Source organism: Oncorhynchus nerka, linkage group LG10 (assembly GCF_034236695.1).
Source record: "Oncorhynchus nerka isolate Pitt River linkage group LG10, Oner_Uvic_2.0, whole genome shotgun sequence".
Taxonomy (NCBI): domain Eukaryota; kingdom Metazoa; phylum Chordata; class Actinopteri; order Salmoniformes; family Salmonidae; genus Oncorhynchus; species Oncorhynchus nerka.
The window spans coordinates 91424076-91448174 of record NC_088405.1 but is presented as its reverse complement, the minus strand read 5'-3'; the positions used below and the strand labels follow the sequence as shown (position 1 = coordinate 91448174).

The 24099-nt window shown below is 43.6% G+C and overlaps 1 protein-coding gene across 1 annotated transcript; it reads right to left on the bottom strand.

Moving 5' to 3' along the window:
- Positions 1-134: 134 nt before the first annotated feature.
- On the bottom strand, positions 135-23948 carry LOC115136150 (C-terminal-binding protein 2-like). The gene is made up of 11 exons (XM_065023929.1): positions 23772-23948; positions 22824-22996; positions 12096-12250; positions 8904-9048; positions 8111-8190; positions 7956-8076; positions 7217-7431; positions 6863-6993; positions 6608-6735; positions 6267-6387; positions 135-6128 (listed from the first exon to the last, which is right to left on the bottom strand). The coding sequence occupies exons 2-11, from the start codon at positions 22879-22881 to the stop codon at positions 5939-5941; spliced, it is 1344 nt and encodes a 447-aa protein (XP_064880001.1). The 5' UTR covers positions 22882-22996; positions 23772-23948; the 3' UTR covers positions 135-5938.
- Positions 23949-24099: the final 151 nt, after the last annotated feature.

Below are 24099 nucleotides of genomic sequence, written 5' to 3'. Positions count from 1 at the left end.
GCAGGTGCACCGTACAGGATGGCTGTCACAGGAGCTTTTCAAATTATACACAACAACTTGAATTATTGCATGTGAAGCTTTAAACATTGATTCATCTGAAACCAAACCAATGAAAATAAATTATAAAATCAAAATGCATTGCCATGCCTGTAACATTTCGGAGGAACAGGATTTTTTTTATTAAAATACTTTATTGTAGAAGCTAACATCACAAATACGTGTTTCTATTTAAAAAGTTCAGAATAAATCCTAGTTACAAATGTATTGGGTTTTTCCTCATTTTGCAGTCTGATGGAGATGACATCTAAACATGAAATAAAATAACCTAATGCACACAATGACATTTGTGTACGTTGTAATGTAAATTATCCAGGCATAGAGCACATCACATTTGATCCACATTGATTCCATTTCTAAAGATTTGATAGCTCTCTCAATAAGACAAGTAAATCAATGATAAAACTTGATTGATGAAACAGGCAAGGACAACTATTTATTTTGTTATTGTTCCATCAAAGCAAGTAACATTCTCATCTCTATAAAATGTTTTGGATTCTAATTACTAATTAATTCCCACAAGGAGCAAGACATACCACCAGACAACAACTTAAACACCACAAAGCATTGAGATCAACGAAGATATTTCCCTATACTTGGCCAGAGTGTACCATAACGAGCAGGGGTTGATGTGAAATTCTGTAGCCATTGTGCCCAAAGATGGCAGAACTCCGTTCCAATGCTTTTCCGGTTGTAAATGACCCGATTACAAGTAGGAATTATAGGAGGCTGCCCACCTTAGGCAGAATTGCCTGTGTTTGAATAGCCTACTCTCCTCACACATATCCCCTCTCCAGTAACACGCACAACTCTAAAGCTGTGCCTGGCTCAGTGTTATATCTATAAACTCCCTTGATTTTCAATGACTGTTGGGGGTGGTAAGGCTTTGCCACTAGCATATTTTAATCTCTGACTTTATACAACATAGGGACTTCCTTATCCACATCACACTGCTATGCTAAATACACAACCAAAAGTGTACTCGATTTTTCCACTTCCTCGGTTCTTATACTTACCTTGACAGTCAGGAAACAGATTGGACATCCCTGCCAGGGATTCACTGCCAAGGATCAATTCTGTCAGATGAAGAAATTAAGCCACATCTAATCAATCAGTTTTCTAATTAATATACTAGTAATGAACCACTGTCCTCCGGTCTTCAAATGTTCTGAATGTGGTTGTGAACACCCATGTGACCAAGTCACAGATGCAAACACACATCACCACACAGCAGCAAGCACCAGGTTCACACTCAAAAGCTGAAAACAACCAGAATAGTGTTCCACATGTGGTCTGGGCCTTGCACTGAACCAACATCAACTGGGCTCCTACCATCTTAATAATATTTCTATGGTTGTGACCTCGTTTTGCTAGGATGAAATGTGTTTTAAAGTTCCATTTAAAATGTTCAACTTCATATTCATCATCTTCAGCACCACTGCCAACATCAACATATGTGAAAATGGCACTTTTCTATGTTTGTAGTTAAAACAATAATAATTAAAAAATTAAATAAGTGTTTCCTATAACATAATAAACCAATTAGCGGTGGCAGGTAGCCTAGTGCTTAGAGTGTTGGGCCAGTACCCGAAAGGTTGTTGGATGGAATCCCCAAGCTGACAAGGTAAAAATCTGTGGTTCTGCTCCTGAACAAGGCAGTTAACCTGCTGTTCCTAGGCTGTCTTTGTAAATAAGAATTTGTTCTCAAATGACTTGCCTGGTTAAATAAATGAGTAGATCATGCTAATCATAATTATTTAAACATCACACAATGGACACCAATGCGGTCATTGGAATCACATCTGGTGTTTGTTACTACAGATCATTAAAAAAAGCACAATTTTCACTTATGTTGGTGGGTTTGGAGATGATTAGGTTACTTTCTAAATGTGATCCGTTAGTTACCTGTCCAAAATCGTCATCAGTAACGAAATTCTGGATTACCTAATCTGATTACATTCAGTTACTTTTAGATGACTTTCCCTTAGGATTACCTAAAGAGGATAGCTCATTTGAGGACTTGACAAAGATATTATTTTCATGTTTTCCTTAAGAGTCATCAGAAGACGACACAAATGTATGTTACCAATTAAACTAAATCTATTGCAGGATAAATCAATGTTAAAGTTTACATAGCTGGCCATATATGGATGTTACATTTTACTTTATGGGTTGGTTATGTAGGCTTATTCTAACCCATCGCTTTCTACTACATATAATACGATTAAATTATATCTTTACATTAAAAACCAAAGTCTATTAGAATTCCAGTCATTCCAATAAATGTTATACCCCTTGATCTTCAAGAATAGGACTTATTAGCCAGCCCTACTCTCTTGTTTATGATTTTGTTGTCATGGAGGACTGATTGGGCTCATTGATTCGAGTTGAAAAATAAATGCTGCGCTCATGGAATGGCATGCTTTCAGCACTACTGAAAAGTGCTATTTACGTGTGAGAAATAAATGCAATATGCTGCATTTGCTATAGGCCTATTGTTTACCTTTTTGTTGGTGACATTTTGGTATCTTGACAATATGCAGCTGTTTAAAGGGCAAATCCATATGAAACAACAAAACGGCCACACAGTCTCTGTTTTGGTAAAAAGCTGAGGGACGGGCCTTGAGAATTGTAACCAGTCTCAGATTAATAGACAGAGCTATGGATGCAAGGACTGACCATCCATGATATCAAACTTGTTTTAACCATGTTATGAGGCTATACAGTGTTTGTTTACATTTAGAATGTTTACAAACATTGGAGAAAGACAACCTTATATTTTGGATTCTCATGAGGTGTGACATTTGAACTAAGCCCATGAGGCATTTATAAGTTATATTCTTCAATAATCAATGGATATATATATATATATATATATATATATATAAAATAAAATGTATTAGTAAAATAACTGATGTAGTAACTACATCAACTACAACTCCCTTTAAGTCTATCAAATGTGTGCGAGTTTGAGCATGTGTCCATTAGGCCTATGAATTTTTTATCAGCATGAATTAGATGGCGCTATAAAATACCCACTTTTATTCCATAGGCTGGGATCGGCACTATGCATGTGAGCATTTTTCACTGGCTGTCCACTGGTTTCAAAAACAATGATTGCGTTTACTCAAATTGGATAATCTTTGGATTCCGACAGCAGTCGCGCCATTGGAAGACATTGCTTGGCCTAAAAACAGTCTATTCCTGCTCGTTACCCGTGATAGTGGTCGCTGACTTGAGGTCAGACTTGCTCAGGTGGAACAAACTTAAATGTGTACCTTTTTTTCAATGCTGATTTGAATGTCATTGAGACAACAGAACTGCCCCCCCCAAAAAAAAAAAAAAAAAATCACAAACATAACTTTCTAAATTTAAAAGTAATCCTCGAGGTCATCTAGTTCTTCAAAAGTATCTAATCTGATTCGAATATTTTCCCTAGTAATGGATTACAGTTTACATGTAAGTGATTAAAACAACAAAAGAACATGTAATCTGTTACTCCCCAACCCTGGAGATGTGAATATGAAGTTGAACATTTTAGAAATTTCCCTTTAAGAGTGACAGAGAAAATTTCTTGAAGACTGATTACTCTAGTCTATTTGAGATCGACAGCAACTGTGGAATCCATATGGGTAAAAGAACTTAACGCCTGCAGTAATAACACAAGATGAAACCCTAAAATGAGTGTCAATGGCAGCAAACACTGTTGGGGGGGGAGAACAATTGTGATACCGGAGTACCTAAAGATTATAGATAATTTGAGGACTTGACAAGGATATTGTTTTCATGTTCTATTCATATCAAAAAGGTAACATAAAAAAAGAAATAGGAAGGTATGAAGACCGTCGTCACGCTAGTCTTAGCAACCACAATGTGCAGAACATCTACACATTTAAATCAAGAAGAAAAACGGTTATAAGAGCAAACAACTAGTATACAGTCGTGGCCAAAAGTTGAGAATGACACAAATATAAATTTTCACAAAGTATGCTGCCTCAGTTTGTATGATGGCAATTTGCATATACTCCAGAGTGATCAGATGAATTGTAATTAATCGCAAAGTCCCTCTTTGCCATGCAAATTAACTGAATCATCCCAAAAAACATTTCCACTGCATTTCAGCCCTGCCACAAAAGGACCAGCTGACATGTCAGTGATTACCTCGTTAACATAGGTGTGAGTTTTGCCGAGGACAAGGCTGGTGTTCACTCTGTCATGCTGATTGAGTTCGAATAACAAGACTGGAAGCTTAAAAAGGAGGGTGGTGCTTGGAATCCTTGTTCTTCCTCTGTAAATCATGGTTACCTGCAAGGAAACACGTGCCGCCATCATTGCTTTGCACAAAAAAGGGCTTCACAGACAAGGATATTGCTGCCAGTAAGATTGCACCTAAATCAACCAGTTATCGGATCATCAAGAACTTCAAGGAGAGCGGTTCAATTGTTGTGAAGAAAGCTTCAGGGCACCCAAGAAAGTTCAAGCGCCAGGACCGTCTCCTAAAGTTGATTCAGCTGCGGGATCGGGGCACCACCAGTACAGAGCTTGCTCAGGAACTGCAGCAGGCAGGTGTGAGTGCATCTGCACGCACAGTGAGGCGAAGACTTTTGGGGGATGGCCTGGTGTCAAGAAGGGCAGCAAAGAAGCCACTTCTCTCCAGGAAAAACATCAGGGACAGACTGATATTCTGCAAAAGGTACAGGGATTGGACTGCTGAGGACTGGGGTAAAGTCATTTTCTCTGATGAATCCCCTTTCCGATTGTTTGGGGCATCTGGAAAAAAGCTTGTCTGGAGAAGACAAGGTGAGCGCCACCATCAGTCCTGTATAATGCCAACAGTAAAGCATCCTGAGACCATTCATGTGTTGGGTTGCTTCTCAGCCAAGGGAGTAGACTCACTCACAATTTTGCCTAAGAACACAGCCATGAATAAAGAATGGTACCAACACATCCTCCAAGAGCAACTTCTCCCAACCATCCAGGAACAGTTTGGTGACGAACAATGCCTGTGCCCTGAAGTTAATTGACAGAATGCCAGGGCAGATTGCAGAGGTCTTGAAAAAGAAGGGTCAACACTGCAAATATTGACTCTTTGCATCAACTTCATGTAATTGTCAATAAAAGCCTTTGACACTGTTGAAATGCTTGTAATTATACTTCAGTATTCCATAGTAACAGTGACAAAAAATATCTGAAGACACTGAAGCAGCAAACTTTGAAAATGAATGTGTCATTCTCAAAACTTTTGGCCACGACTGAATGTGGTGGTCTTGACACAGAAATATACTGTACATATTTCTGTGTTTTATCAGCAGAGGCATATAATGTGATATTATTGAATTTATGTCATAAAGCTATAAAATAAAAAAATCACAGCCACACTTTTATTGTGATGACTAAATGTAGAGTCCGACATTAGAAAATCCTTTGTAAGGTTTGTGAACAAATAGTAGTGGGGGGGGTCATCTTCAATACCGTTCCAGACTTATGCCTCACTTTATAGCATGTCAATCAGCAAAAGAGATAACAAAAGCAAATAACACAGGAAAAATATTGGAACAGGTCTCCCACAAAGGACTAATTTACAAAACCACTGAGCCACATGAACGTCAGTCACAGAGGGGTTTAAAAGCAAACTGGAAGAAAAATAAAATCCTTGAGTAATCCACTTATTGCATTCTGGATGAGAGAAAACAGGATGTGTGGAGGGAGTCGAGGATTCTGTCCCTCCTGAAGGACTCTGTTCTGCAGGACGGGACCAAAGCCAGGTCAGAATGGACCTCAATACCAGTGTCTGTCTATAAGCTTGAATGAACATGAAGGGTGACGACGGAATGTTGTGGACAAGAGGGGGATTGGGGACAGTTGGGGGTGGGGTGGGGGGCTACTGGTCCGTTGGCATGTCTCTGTCTGTTTCTGCTTTAGAGGGTTGCCCCGGCGATGGGGTGTGGGGGGGTCGGGACATGGGGGCAATCCCATGTGCCATAGCCAGGTTTCCTGCAACAATTCCCTCCACTGCAGCACCTGCCCCTGTCAGGCCTCCTGCTGTGACTCCCACTAGGCCAGTAGGGAACCTGTGGATCAGGGGGTGGAGTCAGAAGAATTACAACAGCTTTCTAAGGTCATAGAACACAAGCCAGATTCAAATCAATACCTGGAGTTGTCTAACTGTAATGTATATATTACCTACATGTGCTTAAGTCTAGTCGTACCTGTAAGCTGCAGCTCCGTTCTGTTCTGAGTGCACGGCCCCATGGTCCACACCAGGCCACTGGGGTGTTGCCATCAGATACTCCTTGTTGACACAGTTCTTCAGACTGTCAGGGATGCGGCCTGTCAGGACAACCATCACAACAGTGAAGCTAACTGATCAAATGATCAATGACAACTCTTGAAAAGGTTCTTTGTGCGGTAATACAAACTATATCACTAAAATGGTAAAGACTACTGTGCCAAGTATCACATGGCTAGACGGTTGTTCACTCTGCACGCCTGGTGTATTTGTGCCTATAAATATTCTGTCATACACCCTGAGGCTTGCATAACTGAATACCTGTGATGGCCCGGCGCACTTCTCTAGCTGCCTCCTCCCGAGCCTCAAGGGACGCCTGCTCACTGTACCAGGATGTGTGGGGGGTGCAAATCAGATTGGGAGCGTCCTTCAGTGGGCCCTGAGAGAAGCTGGAGAGAAACAGATTTAAGAGAGTGTACAAGGTGGAGTTTACACAGAGAATCACAACTTTTAAAACAGTTATTGTTTTCAAGTCTTAAATGGCTGGGCTATAAGTCGGAGGAGGAGGAAGCTGACCTGAAGGGCTCCGTCTCATGTACGTCCAAGGCTGCACCCCGTATCCTTCCCTCTTTCAGTGCCTGGGCCAGGGCCTTCTCATCCACCAGGCCCCCTCGCGCCGTGTTCACCAAAAACGCCCCCTGGCGCATCTGCACAGAGATCACAGTCAAGAGGAAATGGGATAGATATCGCAAAGCAAGCCATGCAGACAACAATAACCAAAACGCATGGTCTCATTATTGGGGAGAATGGAGATACACTCAAGACTCGAGGTTATGAGGGGTGACTTGTTCATGGAGTTTGAATGTGAAATCATTGATAATGGGGATGTTGTGGGTGGCACACACCTGTGTATGTGTGTCTGTCTTATACCTGTTTAATGGTGAAGTCGTTGATGAGGTGATGGTTGTGCTCGTTGAGGCTGCAGTGCAGTGACACACAATCAGAGTGGATGAGAAGGTCCTGCAGGGTGGCCATTCTCTGCAGGCCCAGAGAGCGTTCCACTCCGTCTGGCAGGTAGGGGTCGTAGAATATCACACTGAAGCCAAAGGCCTTGGCCCGCAGCGCTACAGCCTGGCCCACTCGCCCTGTGGAACAAACACAGACACTCTATGCTCAGACTGGAGGACGGAATAGGGGAGAGAGGAACCGCTCACTAACTCTGAGAAACCTAAAATGGTTTACATTAAATATACACTGAAATTACCTGTGAGGCCACCCATAATAATTACTATAAAAACTGGTGGGCGTGAAAAACTCAGCAGCGTTGCAATTCTTGAAATAAACAGGTGCACCTGGCACCTACTGCCGAACCCTTTTCAAAGGCACTTAAATTTCTTGTCTTGCCCATTCACCCTCGGAATGGCACAATCCATGTCTCAATTGTCTCAAGGCTTAAAAATCATTTTTTAACCTGTCTCCTCCCTTCATCTACACTGATTGAAAATAATTTAACAAGTGACATCGAGAAGGGATCCTAGCTTCACCTGGATTCACATGGTCCGTCTATGTCACGGAAAGAGCAGGTGTCCTTAATGTTTTCTATGTACTATCCTTTGTGACTACACTTGCAGAGAGCCCATGCTAAGACAAGACCCATTTCCCTCCTCACCCAGGCCAATGATGCCCAGCGTCTCTCCCCGGATGCGGGCAGCGCCGCTGGCCACCTCCCTGATCTGCTCAACGCTGGAAGCCCTGGTGCCCTCTCTCATAGCCTGGTGCATCCAGGTGAGGTGTCCGCTGTCCTCCACTGCGTGGCAGGCACATAACACAGTTCAGGATCAGACACATGGAGGTGTCCGCTGTCTCCTCCACTGACGTGGCAGGCACATTACACACAGCTATACCTGAGGGGGACAGAGCACAAAGGAGACAGTGGTTAGTTCTCATATATATTAAGGTGGATGGATGGGTCGACGGGAGGGGTGTAATGGGTCGACGGGAGGGGGTAATGGGTCGACGGGAGGGGTGTAATGGGTCGACGGGAGGGGTGTAATGGGTCGACTGGGTCGAGGGAGGGTAATGGGTCGAGGGGGTAGGGTGTAATGGGTCGGGAGGGGTGTAATGGGTCGGGGGAGGGGTGTAATGGGTCGACGGGAGGGGGTAATGGGTCGACGGGAGGGGTGTAATGGGTCGACGGGAGGGGTGTAATGGGTCGACGGGAGGGGTGTAATGGGTCGACGGGAGGGGTAATAATGTAATGGGTCGACTGGAGGGTGTAATGGGTCGACGGGAGGGGTAATGGGTCGACGGGGGGTGTAATGGTGTAATGGGTCGACTGGAGGGGGAGGGGTGTAATGGGTCGACGGTGTAATGGGTCGACGGGAGGGGTGTAATGGGTCGTAATGGGTCGACGGGAGGGGTAATGGGTAATGTAATGGGTCGACTGGAGGGGTGTAATGGGTCGACTGGAGGGGTGTAATGGGTCGACTGGAGGGGTGTAATAGGTCGACGGGAGGGGTGTAATAGGTCGACTGGAGGGGTGTAATAGGTCGACTGGAGGGGTGTAATAGGTCGACTGGAGGGGTAGGAGAAGCAAAGTAATGATCCAGTAGTCAACCTAGTTCAGCCGCGGCCTTGATGTCCACATTGTCAAAGCCACTGCCTATTCGCACGATGATCCGCAGGCCCTTGAACTTGTCGAGGTCGTCCCGCGAGAGAGTGATGGTGTGGTACATCAGGGCGCCCACTGCTTCATTCAGCACCTGAAGCACCAGGGAGAGAATGGGTGAGTAGTAGGGCAGGGAATTGTCAGGGACCTCACAATACTTTGGTGCCGATTCTATATGTAGAGTGTGCGATTCTATACAGTTGAAGTTGGAAGTTTACATACACCTTAGCCAAATACATTTAAACTCAGTTTTTCACAATTCCTGACATTTAATCCTAGTAAAAATTAGTTAGGATCACCAATTGATTTTAAGAATGTGAAATGTCAGAATAATAGCAGAGAGAATGATTCATTTCAGCTTTTATTCCTTTCATCACATTCCCAGTGGGTCAGACGTTTACATATACTCAATTAGTATTTGGTAGCATTGCCTTTTTTTTCTTTTTAACCTTTATTTAACTAGGCAAGTCAGTTAAGAACAAATTCTTATTTTCAATGACGGCCTAGGAACAGTGGGTTAACTGCCTGTTCAGGGGCAGAATGACAGATTTGTACCTTGTCAGCTCGGGGGTTTGAACTTGCAACCTTCTGGTTACTAGTCCAACACTCTAACCACTAGGCTACCCTGCCGCCCCTTTAAATTGTTTAACTTGGGGTAGCTTCAGGTAGCCTTCCACAATAAGTTGGGTGAATTTTGGCCCATTCCTCCTGACAGAGCTGGTGTAACGGAGTCAGGTTTGTAGGCCTCCTTGCTCGCACACGCTTTTTCAGTCCTGCCCACAAATGTTCTATAGGATTGAGGTCAGGGCATTGTGATGGCCACTCCAATACATTGACTTTGTTTTCCGTAAGCCATTTTCCACAACTATGGAAGTGTGCTTGGGGTCATTGTCCATTTGGAAGACCCATTTGCGACCAAGCTTTAACTTTCTGACTGATGTCTTCAGATGTTGCTTCAATATATCCACATAATTTTTCTTCCTCATACGCCATCTATTTTGTGAAGTGCACCAGTCCCTCCTGCAGCAAAGCACCCCCACAACATGATGCTGCCACCAACATGATTCAGGGATGGGATGGTGTTCTTTGGCATGCAAGCCTCCCCCTTTTTCCTCCAAACATAACGATGGTCATTATGGCCAAACAGTTCTATTTTTGTTTCATCAGACCAGAGAACAATTCTCCAAAAAGTACAATCTTTGTCCCCATGTGCAGTTGCAAACCATATGGCTTTTTTAGGCGTTTTTGGAGCAGTGTCTTCTTCCTTGCTGAGTGGCCTTTCAGGTTATGTCGATATAGAACTCGTTTTACTGTGGTTATAGATAATTTTGTACCTGTTTCCTCCAGCATCTTCACAAGGTCCTTTGCTGTTGTTCTGGGATTGATTTGCACTTTTCACACCAAAGTATGTTCATCTCTAGGAGACAGAACGAGTCTCCTTCCTGAGCGGTATGACGGTTGCATGGTCCCATGGTGTTTATACTTGCGTACTATTGTTTGTACAGAAGAACACGGTACCTTCAGGCGTTTGGAAATGTATCCCAAAGATGAATTATTTCTGAGGTCTTCAATTTTATTTCTGAGGTCTTGGCTGATTTCTTTTGATTTTCCCATGATGTCAAGCAAAGAGGCACTGTGTTTGAAGGTAGGCCTTGAAATACATCCACAGGTACACCTCCGATTGACTCAAATTATGTCAATTAGCCTATCAGAAGCTTCTGAAGCCATCACATAACTTTCTGGAATTTCCCAAGCTGTTAAGAGACACAGTCAACTTAGTGTATGTAAACTTCTGACCCACTGGAATTGTGATACAGTGATTTATAAGTGAAATAATTTGTCTGTAAACAATTGTTGGAAAAATGACTTGTGTCATGCACAAAGTAGATGTCCTAAACGACTTGCCAAAACTATAGTTTGTTAACAAGAAATTTGTGGAGTGGTTGAAAAACAGTTTTAATGACTCCAGCCTAAGTGTATGTAAACTTCCAACTTCAACTTTATGTAGTGATTCTATATGTATAGTTTTTATTTTTTTTATTTTACCTTTATTTAACTAGGCAAGTCAGTTAAGAACAAATTCTTATTTTCAATGACGACCGAGGAACAGTGGGTTAACTGCCTGTTCAGGGGCAGAACGACAGATTTGTACCTGGTCAGCTCGGGGATTTGAACTTGCAACCTTCCGGTTACTAGCCCAACGCTCTAACCACCCTGCCGCCCCGTGATTCGATACAGTGATTTTATTGCGATTTTATGTTCCAAACATATTGCTCACTATACGTCTGCTGCAGAGGGACCAGAGAGACACATGAGAAAACAGGTTTTGATCAGTCATTGTAATAAAAGTGCTGAAAACATATTGGCTCCCGATTTAAAAAGATGGAGAACAAGCTACAGAAGGAAAAATACTGGAGAGTTGGTGCAGGTACAGCCAACTAGTGCAAAAATACTGGAGAGTTGGTGCAGGTACAGCCAACTAGTGCAAAAATACTGGAGAGTTGGTGCAGGTACAGCCAACTAGCGCAAAAATACTGGAGAGTTGGTGCAGGTACAGCCAACTAGCGCAAAAATACTGGAGTGTTGGTGCAGGTACAGCCAACTAGCGCAAAAATACTGGAGTGTTGGTGCAGGTACAGCCAACTAGCGCAAAAATACTGGAGTGTTGGTGCAGGTACAGCCAACTAGCGCAAAAATACTGGAGAGTTGGTGCAGGTACAGCCAACTAGCGCAAAAATACTGGAGTGTTGGTGCAGGTACAGCCAACTAGCGCAAAAATACTGGAGAGTTGGTGCAGGTACAGCCAACTAGCGCAAAAATACTGGAGAGTTGGTGCAGGTACAGCCAACTAGTGCAAAAATATTGCGATAGTCAAAGCGATACGATATCGTAAAAAATAATATCCGATATGTAACTGTATCAATCTCCCCCCCATCACTGGTGAGTGTTCAGAAGAAGCTATTGAATCGATATCCTTATTCTACCATTGCAATAAAAGAGCAGAGACTTTCTCTAACTCTATCGAGTTGGAAATAAAGCCCACCACAAAAATAGCAGACGTGTTCACGATGCAGACATTTCCCTCGCTATAAAGTGCAAACAGATACTTAGAGGAGAACCAGATAGTTAGAGGTTGGTTACCTTCTCGTGGATCTCCTGGGTGGACTGGGCATCACAGAAGGCCACCGTGGCCACGTCCTTCAGGACAGGCATCTCCACGGTGCAGTCGCGACCATCCAACAGTGCCACTAGGGGGCGCGGGTGCATCGGCCCATTCAAAATCGGGGGGCGAATGCCTATACAGATCAACATAAAATGGACAAGACTTCAAAATAAATAAAAATACACTCTTTGGATATTTATCCAGGGTTTATCACTTGTGTCCTTTCTAACGGATCAATCAGATAGATCAATGTGATCATGTAGTAGGTCTATCTGATTGAATTGTATGACAGTTAGGCCATCTACATGATCACATAGGTCTAACTGTCATACATTTCCATTTATATCAAACTTCCAGTATAAAAAATAAAACCATTACAAAGTATATTACAAATAGCCTATTAAAAGACAGACAGGGCTTAGACTCTTGTGGGCTAAGGTAACAGCCTATACAAACACACTGAATAACAGATTCACTACATGGAACAGTCCCCCCTCCCCCAAAAAAATAAAGGAAGTTTGTTCTGATGTGTCTGTCCTATAACAGAGATAAGAACGAACAGGAAGTACAAAAAATAAATAAATAAAAAAATAAAAAGGTATTTATTTAACCCTTTATTTTTGGCACTAAACAGCCTCCATATACAGTGCCTTGCGAAAGTATTCGGCCCCCTTGAACTTTGCGACCTTTTGCCACATTTCAGGCTTCAAACATAAATATATAAAACTGTATTTTTTTGTGAAGAATCATCAACAAGTGGGACACAAATCATGAAGTGGAACGACATTTATTGGATATTTCAAACTTTTTTAACAAATCAAAAACTGAAAAATTGGGCGTGCAAAATTATTCAGCCCCCTTAAGTTAATACTTTGTAGCGCCACATTTTGCTGTGATTACAGCTGTAAGTCGCTTGGGGTAATGTCTATCAGTTTTGCACATCGAGAGACTGAATTTTTTTTCCCATTCCTCCTTGCAAAACAGCTCGAGCTCAGTGAGGTTGGATGGAGAGCATTTGTGAACAGCAGTTTTCAGTTCTTTCCACAGATTCTCGATTGGATTCAGGTCTGGACTTTGACTTGGCCATTCTAACACCTGGATATGTTTATTTTTGAACCATTCCATCCATTGTAGATTTTGCTTTATGTTTTGGATCATTGTCTTGTTGGAAGACAAATCTCCGTCCCAGTCTCAGGTCTTTTGCAGACTCCATCAGGTTTTCTTCCAGAATGGTCCTGTATTTGGCTCCATCCATCTTCCCATCAATTTTAACCATCTTCCCTGTCCCTGCGGAAGAAAAGCAGGCCCAAACCATGATGCTGCCACCACCATGTTTGACAGTGGGGATGTTGTGTTCAGGGTGATGAGCTGTGTTGCTTTTACGCCAAACATAACGTTTTGCATTGTTGCCAAAAAGTTCAATTTTGGTTTCATCTGACCAGAGCACCTTCTTCCACATGTTTGGTGTGTCTCCCAGGTGGCTTGTGGCAAACTTTAAACAACACTTTTTATGGATATCTTTAAGAAATGGCTTTCTTCTTGCCACTCTTCCATAAAGGCCAGATTTGTGCAATATATGACTGATTGTTGTCCTATGGACAGAGTCTCCCACCTCAGCTGTAGATCTCTGCAGTTCATCCAGAGTGATCATGGGCCTCTTGGCTGCATCTCTGATCAGTCTTCTCCTTGTATGAGCTGAAAGTTTAGAGGGACGGCCAGGTCTTGGTAGATTTGCAGTGGTCTGATACTCCTTCCATTTCAATATTATCGCTTGCACAGTGCTCCTTGGGATGTTTAAAGCTTGGGAAATCTTTTTGTATCCAAATCCGTCTTTAAACTTCTTCACAACAGTATCTCGGACCTGCCTGGTGTGTTCCTTGTTCTTCATGATGCTCTCTGCGCTTTTAACGGACCTCTGAGACTATCACAGTGCAGGTGCATTTATACGGAGACTTTATTACACACAGGTGGATTGTATTTATCATCATTAGTCATTTAGGTCAACATTGGAACATTTAGAGATCCTCACTGAACTTCTGGAGAGAGTTTGCTGCACTGAAAGTAAAGGGGCTGAATAATTTTGCACGCCCAATTTTTCCGTTTTTGATTTGTTAAAAAAGTTTGAAATATCCAATAAATGTCGTTCCACTTCATGATTGTGTCCCACTTGTTGTTGATTCTTCACAAAAAAATACAGTTTTATATCTTTATGTTTGAAGCCTGAAAGGTCGCAAAGTTCAAGGGGGCCGAATACTTTCGCAAGGCACTGTATACTTCCATACATTTTTTCAACTGGTCCTGGGAGACCTTTGGAGGAATCTCATGACGGCCTACCCCGGCCAAACCCTCCCCTAACCCGGACGACGCTGGGCTAATTGTGCGCCGATCACGGACGGTTGTGATACAGCCCGGGATCGAACCAGGGTCTGTAGTGACGCCTCTAGCACTGACATGCACTGCTGTAGACCGCTGCCCCAGTCGGGAGACGTCTGTCCATAATAAAGCACTGCTCTGGCTTCTTAACAACACTATCAACAAGGCATGTCCTACAGGCCCTAGTTTCTACCTTCTTAACACTACTATCAACAAGGCAGGTCCAACAGGCCCTAGTTTCTACCTTCTTAACACTACTATCAACAAGGCAGGTCCTACAGGCTCTAGTTTTGTCACACCTGGACTACTGTTCAGTCGTATGGTCAGGTGCCACAAAGAGGGACTTAGGAAAATTGCAATTGGCTCAGAACAGGGAAGCACGGCTGGCCCTTGGATGTACACAGAGAGCTAATATCAATGATATGCCTGTCAATCTCTCCTGGCTCAAAGTGGAGGAGAGATTGACTTCATCACTTCTTGTATTTATGAGAGGTACTGACATGTTGAACACCCATGCATACCCAACAAGACATACCACCAGAGGTCTCTTCACAGTCCAAGTCAAGAAAAGTCAATGGGAAGCCACAGTACTACATTGAGTCATGACTACATGGAACTCTATTCCACATCAAGTAATTGACACAAGCTGTAGAACAAGATAAAAAAATATGTTTAAAAAAAATACACTTTATGGAACAGCGGGGACTGTGAAGTAACACAAACACGATAACATACGAACACATGGATTTAGTACTGTAGAGCGTCTGCTAAATGACTTAAATGTAAATGTAAATGTAGTGGTGGAGTAGGGGCCTGAGGGCACACAATGTGTGGTGAAATCTGTGAATGTATTGATAATGTTTTTAAAATGGTATAAACTGCCTTAAATTTTGTTGGACCCCAGGAAGAGTAGACGCTGCTTTGGCAGCAACTAATGGGGATCCATAATAAATACAAATACAACCCCAACCAACAGGGCAGACTCCTCCAGCCGCTCCACCGACAGGGCAGACTCCTCCAGCCCCCCACCGACAGGGCAGACTCCTCCAGCCTCTCCACCGACAGGGCAGACTCCTCCAGCCCCCCACCGACAGGGCAGACTCCTCCAGCCCCCCCACCGACAGGGCAGACTCCTCCAGCCCACCCACCGACAGGGCAGACTCCTCCAGCCCACCCACCGACAGGGCAGACTCCGCCAGCCCACCCACCGACCGACAGGGCAGACTCCGCCAGCCCACCCACCGACCGACAGGGCAGACTCCGCCAGCCCACCCACCGACCGACAGGGCAGACTCCGCCAGCCCACCCACCGACAGGGCAGACTCCGCCAGCCCACCCACCGACAGGGCAGACTCCGCCAGCCCACCCACCGACAGGGCAGACTCCGCCAGCCCACCCACCGACAGGGCAGACTCCGCCAGCCCACCCACCGACAGGGCAGACTCCGCCAGCCAACAGGGCAGACTCCGCCAGCCAACAGGGCAGACTCCGCCAGCCAACAGGGCAGACTCCGCCAGCCAACAGGGCAGACTCCGCCAGCCCCCACAACAGGGCAGACTCCGCCAGCCCACCCACCAACAGGGCAGACTCCGCCAACCCCACCCACCAACAGGGCAGACTCCTCCAACCCCACCCACCAACAGGGCAGACTCCTCCAACCCCACCCACCAACAGGGCAGACTCCTCCAACCCCACCCACCAACAGGGCAGACTCCTCCAACCCCACCCACCAACAGGGCAGACTCCTCCAACCCCACCCACCAACAGGGCAGACTCCTCCAACCCCCCACCAACAGGGCAGACTCCTCCAACCCCCACAACAGGGCAGACTCCTCCAACCCACCCACCAACAGGGCAGACTCCTCCAACCCCCACAACAGGGCAGACTCCTCCAACCCCACCCACCAACAGGGCAGACTCCTCCAACCCCACCCACCAACAGGGCAGACTCCTCCAACCCCACCCACCAACAGGGCAGACTCCTCCAACCCCACACCAACAGGGCAGACTCCTCCAACCCCACAACAGGGCAGACCCCACAACAGGGCAGACCCCCACAACAGGGCAGACCCCACAACAGGGCAGACCCCACAACAGGGCAGACCCCACAACAGGGCAGACCCCTCCAACCCCCACAACAGGGCAGACCCCTCCAACCCCCACAACAGGGCAGACCCCTCCAACCCCCACAACAGGGCAGACCCCTCCAACCCCCACAACAGGGCAGACCCCTCCAACCCCCACAACAGGGCAGACTCCTCCAACCCCCACAACAGGGCAGACTCCTCCAACCCCAACAACAGGGCAGACTCCTCCAACCTCCCCATAACAGGGCAGACTCCTCCAACCCCCACAACAGGGCAGACTCCTCCAACCCCCACAACAGGGCAGACTCCTCCAACCCCCACAACAGGGCAGACTTCTCCAACCACCACAACAGGGCAGACTCCTCCAACCCCCATAACAGGGCAGACTCCTCCAACCCCCATAACAGGGCAGACTCCTCCAACCCCCATAACAGGGCAGACTACTCCAACAGAAGGGTGGGATTGGAGGCACAGGCTTCTTTTTAGTTATTATAACCATAATTTCCTCTGCCCTTCTGCAACAATACACAGTCTACCCTATCATCATAAAGCGCACACATCTCATAAATAGACATCAATAAGAGAGAAACCTAAATTAGCAAAGATAGATATGGCTCATAGCTGGGATATACATACATACTGCATTGACAACTGTTAATGCAGTATGTGATATTGATACAGTGCCTTCAGAAAGTATTCACACCCCTTGTTACAGCCTGAATTTAAAATGAATTACATTGAGTCACAATACCCCATAATGTCAATGTGGAATTATGTTTTTAGATTTTTTTTGTTACAAATTAATTTAAAATAAGTATTCAACCCCCTTGTTTTGGCAAGACTAAATAAGTTCAGGAGTAAAAATTGCTTATCAAATCACAACTTGCATAGACTCACTCTGTGTGCAACAATAGTGTTTGAAGTGATTTTTGAATGACTACCTCATCTCTGTACCCCACATATACAGATAATTGTAAGGTCCCTCATTCGAGCAGTGAATTTCAAACACAAAGATCAGGGAGGTTTTCCAATGCCTCACAAAGAAGGGCACCCATTGGTAGATTTTTATTTTATTTTTAAAGCTCATGTAGAATATCCCTTTGGGCATGGTATACTCAGTCACTACATAGATATAGGCCTCCTTCCCAACTCAGTTGCCGGAGAGGAAGGAAACCGATCATGGATTTCACAATGTGGCCAATGGTGACTTTAAAACAGTTAGAGTTTAATGGCTGTGATAGGAGAAAATAAAGGATGGATCAAGAAGGTTGTACACAATACTAACCTAAATGACAGAGAGAAAAGGAAGCATGTACGGAATAAAACATATTCCAAAACAAGCATTCTGTTTGCAATTAGGCACAACTGAAAAAAATGTGGCAAAGAAATGAACTTTAATGTCCTGAATACAAAGTGTTATGTCTGGGGCAAATCCAACAACACATGACTGAGTATCAAGCATGGTGGTGGCTGCATCATGTTATGGGTATGCTTGTCATCGGCAAGGGCTGGATAGTTTTTTTAGGATAAAAATAAACTGAATAGAGCTAAACAGAGGCAAAAACATAGTAGTGTTGCACGGTATACCAGTACCATGGGACAAAAACATCATGACACTTAATATTTTAGTATACAATTCTTATAAAGTCAGTTTTGTTTACAGATGTAGTTGAATTCAAGTAACAGCCACTAGTCTCTTGTATGAGCAGGTCCAATGATGCCCATAGCACGTGTGGAAGTTGTAATCAGCCCTCACCTGGTTCTCTTCATCCGCATATATATATATAAATTTAGCCGTGATGGCGAGCTGGGATGCAGAACGTGATGACTCTTTTGTCGTTTATTTTATTGATTAAACTAGGCAAGTCAGTTAAGAACAAATTCTTATTTTTACAATGGCCTACCCCAGCCAAACCCTCCCCTAACCCGGATGACCCTGGGCCAATTTGCGCCACCGTATGGGACTCCTGATCACGGCCGGTTGTAAATACAGCCCGGGATCGAACCAGTCTGTAGTGACGTCTCTAGCACTGAGATGCAGTGCCTTAGACCACTGCGCCACTCGGGAGCCTTAGTTAGATATGTTAGATGTTCATATTGGAGCAGCGCGCAGAACCGTACAAAATATTGCAGGTTTGAAACTGCAGTAAAAAAAAAGGGCAGTAACTGCAATCAACTGTGATATTTTAAACACTGTAATTGCAGAATAACTGCAATGTTCTGCAAACTTACTGCAGTAAAAATAACTTATTTGCACCATACTGAAGTTATACTGCACTCTAACTGCAGTCTTTATTCGTATGAGGAGCTAGCGATGTTGATCAATTGTATAATTTCATCGCCTGTTATAACCAAGAGCCCAGTCTGAGTAGACTTTGCAAGTTCACCATAAGTTCAGCCTGAAATCAAACCAGGGTCTGTAGTGACACCTCTAGCACTGAGATGAGGTGCCTTAGACCGCTGAGCCACTTGTACTATTGCATGTGTGAAATAGCACAAATACAAGCACCCACCAAATTATTATTACTTGAAGGGCAGTATTTTTACTTGAAGGGCAGAGAATGCCAACCCACTCCAATAGTGCAATTCTAAAATCTTGATGCCAGAGTCCCAAGTAGAGACGACTGAAGACACAAATAGCCTAAAACGAACAAGCTCATTCATAAGAGATAACATTACCATAGCCCCCCCCCAAAAAACAAGTTAGTTGACCCTCCCCCAAGAACTATGAGAGATTACATGCGTTTAGCAATTAACACATTGATGTGTGAACTTTTTCAATCTTAACGATGTGTTGTAATTGACAGTGACACCAACAATTGGGCAACAGTGGATGGACAGTAGCCCAACCGGACAATACAAAGTGTAGCAACTAAAGCGAGAGAGTGTCACATGAGCCTCACAATTTTTTTTAATATATTTTTTTTTAAAGGCACACAAGGGGCCTTGTGGACCTAAGATTTCTTCAGAGCTAAGGATAGTCATAGAGCAGCCTAGAGACATTGATGGCACTTAATAAAAGAAATGAACATGAGAATTCGATCCTCAAAGCAACAGCACTACACACACTGACCACACCACTCATTGTGACTGTCAATAGCTTCCTTTGATAGAGATAGATAGATAGATATCTATATACACACACAGTACTGCTTAGTGCTCTGTCGCCCAAAATATTCCTTCATTCATCTTTTTTTTTTAAAGACTCATTATGGACAAAGAAATTGCTTTTTGGCTCTTTCTAATCTGATCCAGAACATGAAAAACATAGCAGTAACGAGGATCTAGCATGACACAAATCTTCACAGGGGATTGAAGGAGAATTAGAAAACACACTGCATAGCAAAAGGAGTGTTCAACAAACCTACAAAAATGACCTACATCTTTCTGGACAAAAAGACGAACACATGAATTCAAATTAACCTGAAGGAAGGACAAGAAAGGCACATTCGACAAGGAAAAGAGCGGAGCTGGCAACACACATGCACCATATGGTCTGGCAGAGTGTATGACCATGTGACTGTGTGACCGTGTGTGTGTGTGAGTGTGAGGAGAACGCCTGGTCCGACCAGCAGCAGGGCCATGCACACAATGCTATTCATTCAGCGCTCATTCATTCTCCCCCGTCCGCCTGCCACTCTGTGGGTGTCAGTAAGCGAGCTCGCAGGGAGGGGTGGGGGATAATGCTGCAGTACCCCACCCTGCCCCCTGCCACACAGGCTCCAGAGTACTCTCACACACACAATACTATAGAAGACCAAGGACAAAAATGCACCGGGATGGCGAATCACCTATATAAATCATACAAAACAAAATAGCAGATTTGTACTCCTCTGTCCTATCGATCTAACCCCGCCTCCTCCTCCTCTCCTTCCTTCCCTCTCGCTATCGCGCTGTAGGAAAACAAAAGAGAAGACATTCATCATCCTAACCTTGCATGCTGCAGTTGACCAGCCTTTCTTCTTCTCCTTCTCCACTTACAGTTACTGTCAGAATGCTTTCGCTTGGCACAATCCCAGGCAAACTCTCTCCTCCTTCAACCTACCCCTTGCTCCAATCAGAGGGAGGAACAATTCAGCCATAGCCAACCAAAACTGAGCTTATTAGCATTGAGAGGCTAGGTTGGGTAGTGTGCAGTAGAAGCAATTTCCATGTTGTTTTTTAAAGGGATTAAAGGGAAATGTGAGCCAGTGTGGTGCATTGCTCGCTGGAAAAACAAAAAGGTAAATGATTATGGCCAGTCGATTCAAATAAAATCTTTTTAGATGATCAAATTCAGAAAGCACGTACTAATTCACTAATATAACAAATTAATGAAATTGTAAAATTATCAAAAGGCCACTACGTGCAACATTGATTTGACTGGTCAACAGTAGCTAAGGAACTGACTGTATAGGCTGCTACTTGATACTAGATTCACATTAAATGATGCATAAATAGCAAAAAGCTATTGTGGGAAAAAAATATTTTAAAACATAGCCAATTAAAACCCTTGAATGATTTTTATAAATTTTAAATAAACACGAGTACAGGATTACAATCATCCCTGTCAACTAAAAATCCTACTATCCCAAAAATATTTCTGTGGATATTATTCCAGTGGATGCTCATTATGGAAGATGAGGCTATAGTGGGACCTCCGCAGCAAACCCAGCAGTCACCTGCACCACTGTAACAGAGACTGTATCCCTGCCACAGCAGACCTGGGGTTCGAACACGTCACAACCAAACAGATGGATTCATCATCATTACCGGTACAGTGGGGCGGTAGGTAGCCTAGTGGTTAGAGCGTTGGACTAGTAACCGAAAGGTTGCAAGATCAAATCCCCGAGCTGACAAGGTAAAAATCTGTCATTCTGCCCCTGAACAAAGAAGTTAACAAAGAAGTAGGCCTTCATTGAAAATAAGAATTTGTTCTTAACTGACTTGCCTAATTAAATAAAAAACAGTATTTCAATCTCAGAAAGGTAACCTCACTGCACAATACAAGTTTAGCCATCCACTACACATTTGCAGTCAAATCACTGTCAGGAAGAGCTGAATGGCCATTCACATTGATATCCCAACCAGTTCCGCAATTATAAACCGAGAGTTCAATTAAGTTAAATGGGAAAAATTCTACAAATCCTAATCCACAGCCACTCTCTGCCAGTTCTTTACGTGTCAGCATCCTCTGGGCACTGGACAAAGCACAGAGCAAATGGTCATTATTTTATTATAGCTATGTAACTCAAATGACTTTAAGCGTGCAACTGGAACAAATGTGCCTTTCAGAAATCACATTCCTGACAGTTCCACCACTGAAAGTAGAGAGCTCTGTTCAGGTACATGGTAATAGATTATTTTTTTAAATGCCGATTTGCACTCTACCTATCCAGTGGGGAGAGAACACCGACACCAACAGATAGCCATATAAATGAATAAAATTGTGTTAATACAGTAGTATTTTAACTGCATATGTGACCGCCCTTAAGTGACAGGTGTATCAGCAGAAATTCTGTAGGTAGCACATTAACCGTAGAAATAACTACATTATAGAAGTTAAATCAATTATTATTATGAAGGGATGGAGGTACAAGGTTTGACAGTGGCATGAGCCAAAGTCAAGCCAATGGTGCAAGTGAGGGGTTCATCAGTGTGTGTGCGCGACTGTCCTAGAAGCAGGTGTGTGATGCAAGGAAAACAGTGCAATGCACTGCATACAAATATACAAGATATAGCCTGCTGTTTGTTATCAGTGTAATCTAAACTGCCAGTAATGACTTCACAAAGGCAACAGGAAGTAAGTAGGTCCACAGGCACCCTCCCTCTTTTGCTGTTTATGGAATTAGATCTGTTATTGACTCCGTTATTTGACAACCCTTCCTAACACAGATTAGACAGGAGTATAACACTTTGAAATGTTATTGTCACATACACTGGGTAGTTGCAATGAAATGTGTTGTTTTACAGGGTCAGCCATAATTGTATCAGGGACAGAATGGGATTAGTTATAAATATATTTGGTCGTACGGCGCTATATGGCACTGTCTGACATAATGAAGTCAAGCACAGATGTATGGTGTCCATCACCTATGTATGTCTACGGTCCATCGGGCCAATGTTTATCATTTCCCATTCTATATTGGAGAAATAATGAAAATGTCCAAGAATCCTTAGATAGCCAAGCCGTTAAGTACAAAAGTTTGTACACGTGCATTGTCAGTCTCTAACATGATAATTGGGGGAAAGTATGTTAATACTGACCTTCACAAATGCGGTCAAGCCTCTGTCGCTTGACTTTATGCTTATCCATGAGAGCCATCGGCGTTCTTCACCCCAGCCAAAGCACAAACAAAATCAGACCAAAGCTGAGCCACACAAGGCAAATGTCAGAGTCAAACACCTCCCAAGGAACAAGTATATGCCCCGGTGAAAACCTGTAAATAAAATTAACAACGTTTTAATATCTACATGACTGGTTTACCTACTAAACATTTCCTAGCTACCAAGCCTAAAATTGTAGCCACACGACTAGTTGTATGGATAACAAAGTTGTTGACTTGGAAGTACATATAGTTTTAATCTAGCTATTTTAGCTAACGCTAGCTAGCGTCACTTTGAAGGCTAGCACCGCTGGCCAGAGACAATATTGTAGTTTACACCACAGCCGGTTATCACGCTAGCTAGCTAACATTCGTTTATTTTCCCAACTTTCACACTGCACTCACTTCTTAGTTAACTTTAGTTAAGAAATAATAAAAAAGAAACAATTAATTTGAAGCGCCAGTTTATAGCTAGCTAGCTAAATTACCCACGCAATGTGCACAGTAGTTAGCTAGCTAGCTGGCTAAATGTTGCTAGTTAGCTAAAAAAAAAAAGTAACTAGTCTACCAATTCAAAGTCGGTAGACAATATTCGTGTGGCTAACATGGCTAGCTAGTTAGCTTATCTACAATCACGCAAACGTGATACAGAGTTTCACGAAAAGAGGCCTGTTTTACAAAGCTAACACAGCTACTGTAGCTAGTTAATACTAATAGCTAACGCCACTGATGGTAATTTACAAGCAAATCAACACACGTTTAGGCGGCGTAAAACTATTTTTGCTTCAACAGAATAACACCAAGAAGACGACCACGGAGCAGTAACGTTAGCTGTTGGATCAGATCACAGCACTACTAAAGTGGCTAGCTAAGGTTATTGGTTCATTACCAAGTACTGCAGGTTCTGTTAATCTCGGTCTTGTGGGGGTCAATATTAGTTTACGTCTTCCCACTTAACGGATCGTCATGAATCCAAACAGTTTGTTCAGATGAATCAGGTGACGGACGAGTCGGTGTCATAAAATAATGAGCAGTCTTGATAAACCACTGTTAGTGGAGTGTGGCGCCTTCACGTAACACAGGGGGTATTGCAGACCTGCACACTGACCATCCGACCCCCGATTTCTCAGGGACCACATTTGAGCTTGATGAGGTTTCTTTCAAGATGGCAAAGGTCATAATGTATTCTTAACCACAGGTATACTACTACTTCCCTT

Excerpts from the sequence above, each read along its gene's own strand:
- LOC115136150 (XM_065023929.1), bottom strand. The coding sequence starts at position 22,881 with ATGGCTCTCATGGATAAGCATAAAGTCAAGCGACAGAGGCTTGACCGC. Across the intron at positions 8,191-8,903 it reads CAAGGCCGCGGCTGAACTAG|GTATAGCTGTGTGTAATGTG; the intron begins GTTGACTACTGG and ends TGTCCCCCTCAG. Across the intron at positions 6,994-7,216 it reads ACGACTTCACCATTAAACAG|ATGCGCCAGGGGGCGTTTTT; the intron begins GTATAAGACAGA and ends ATCTCTGTGCAG.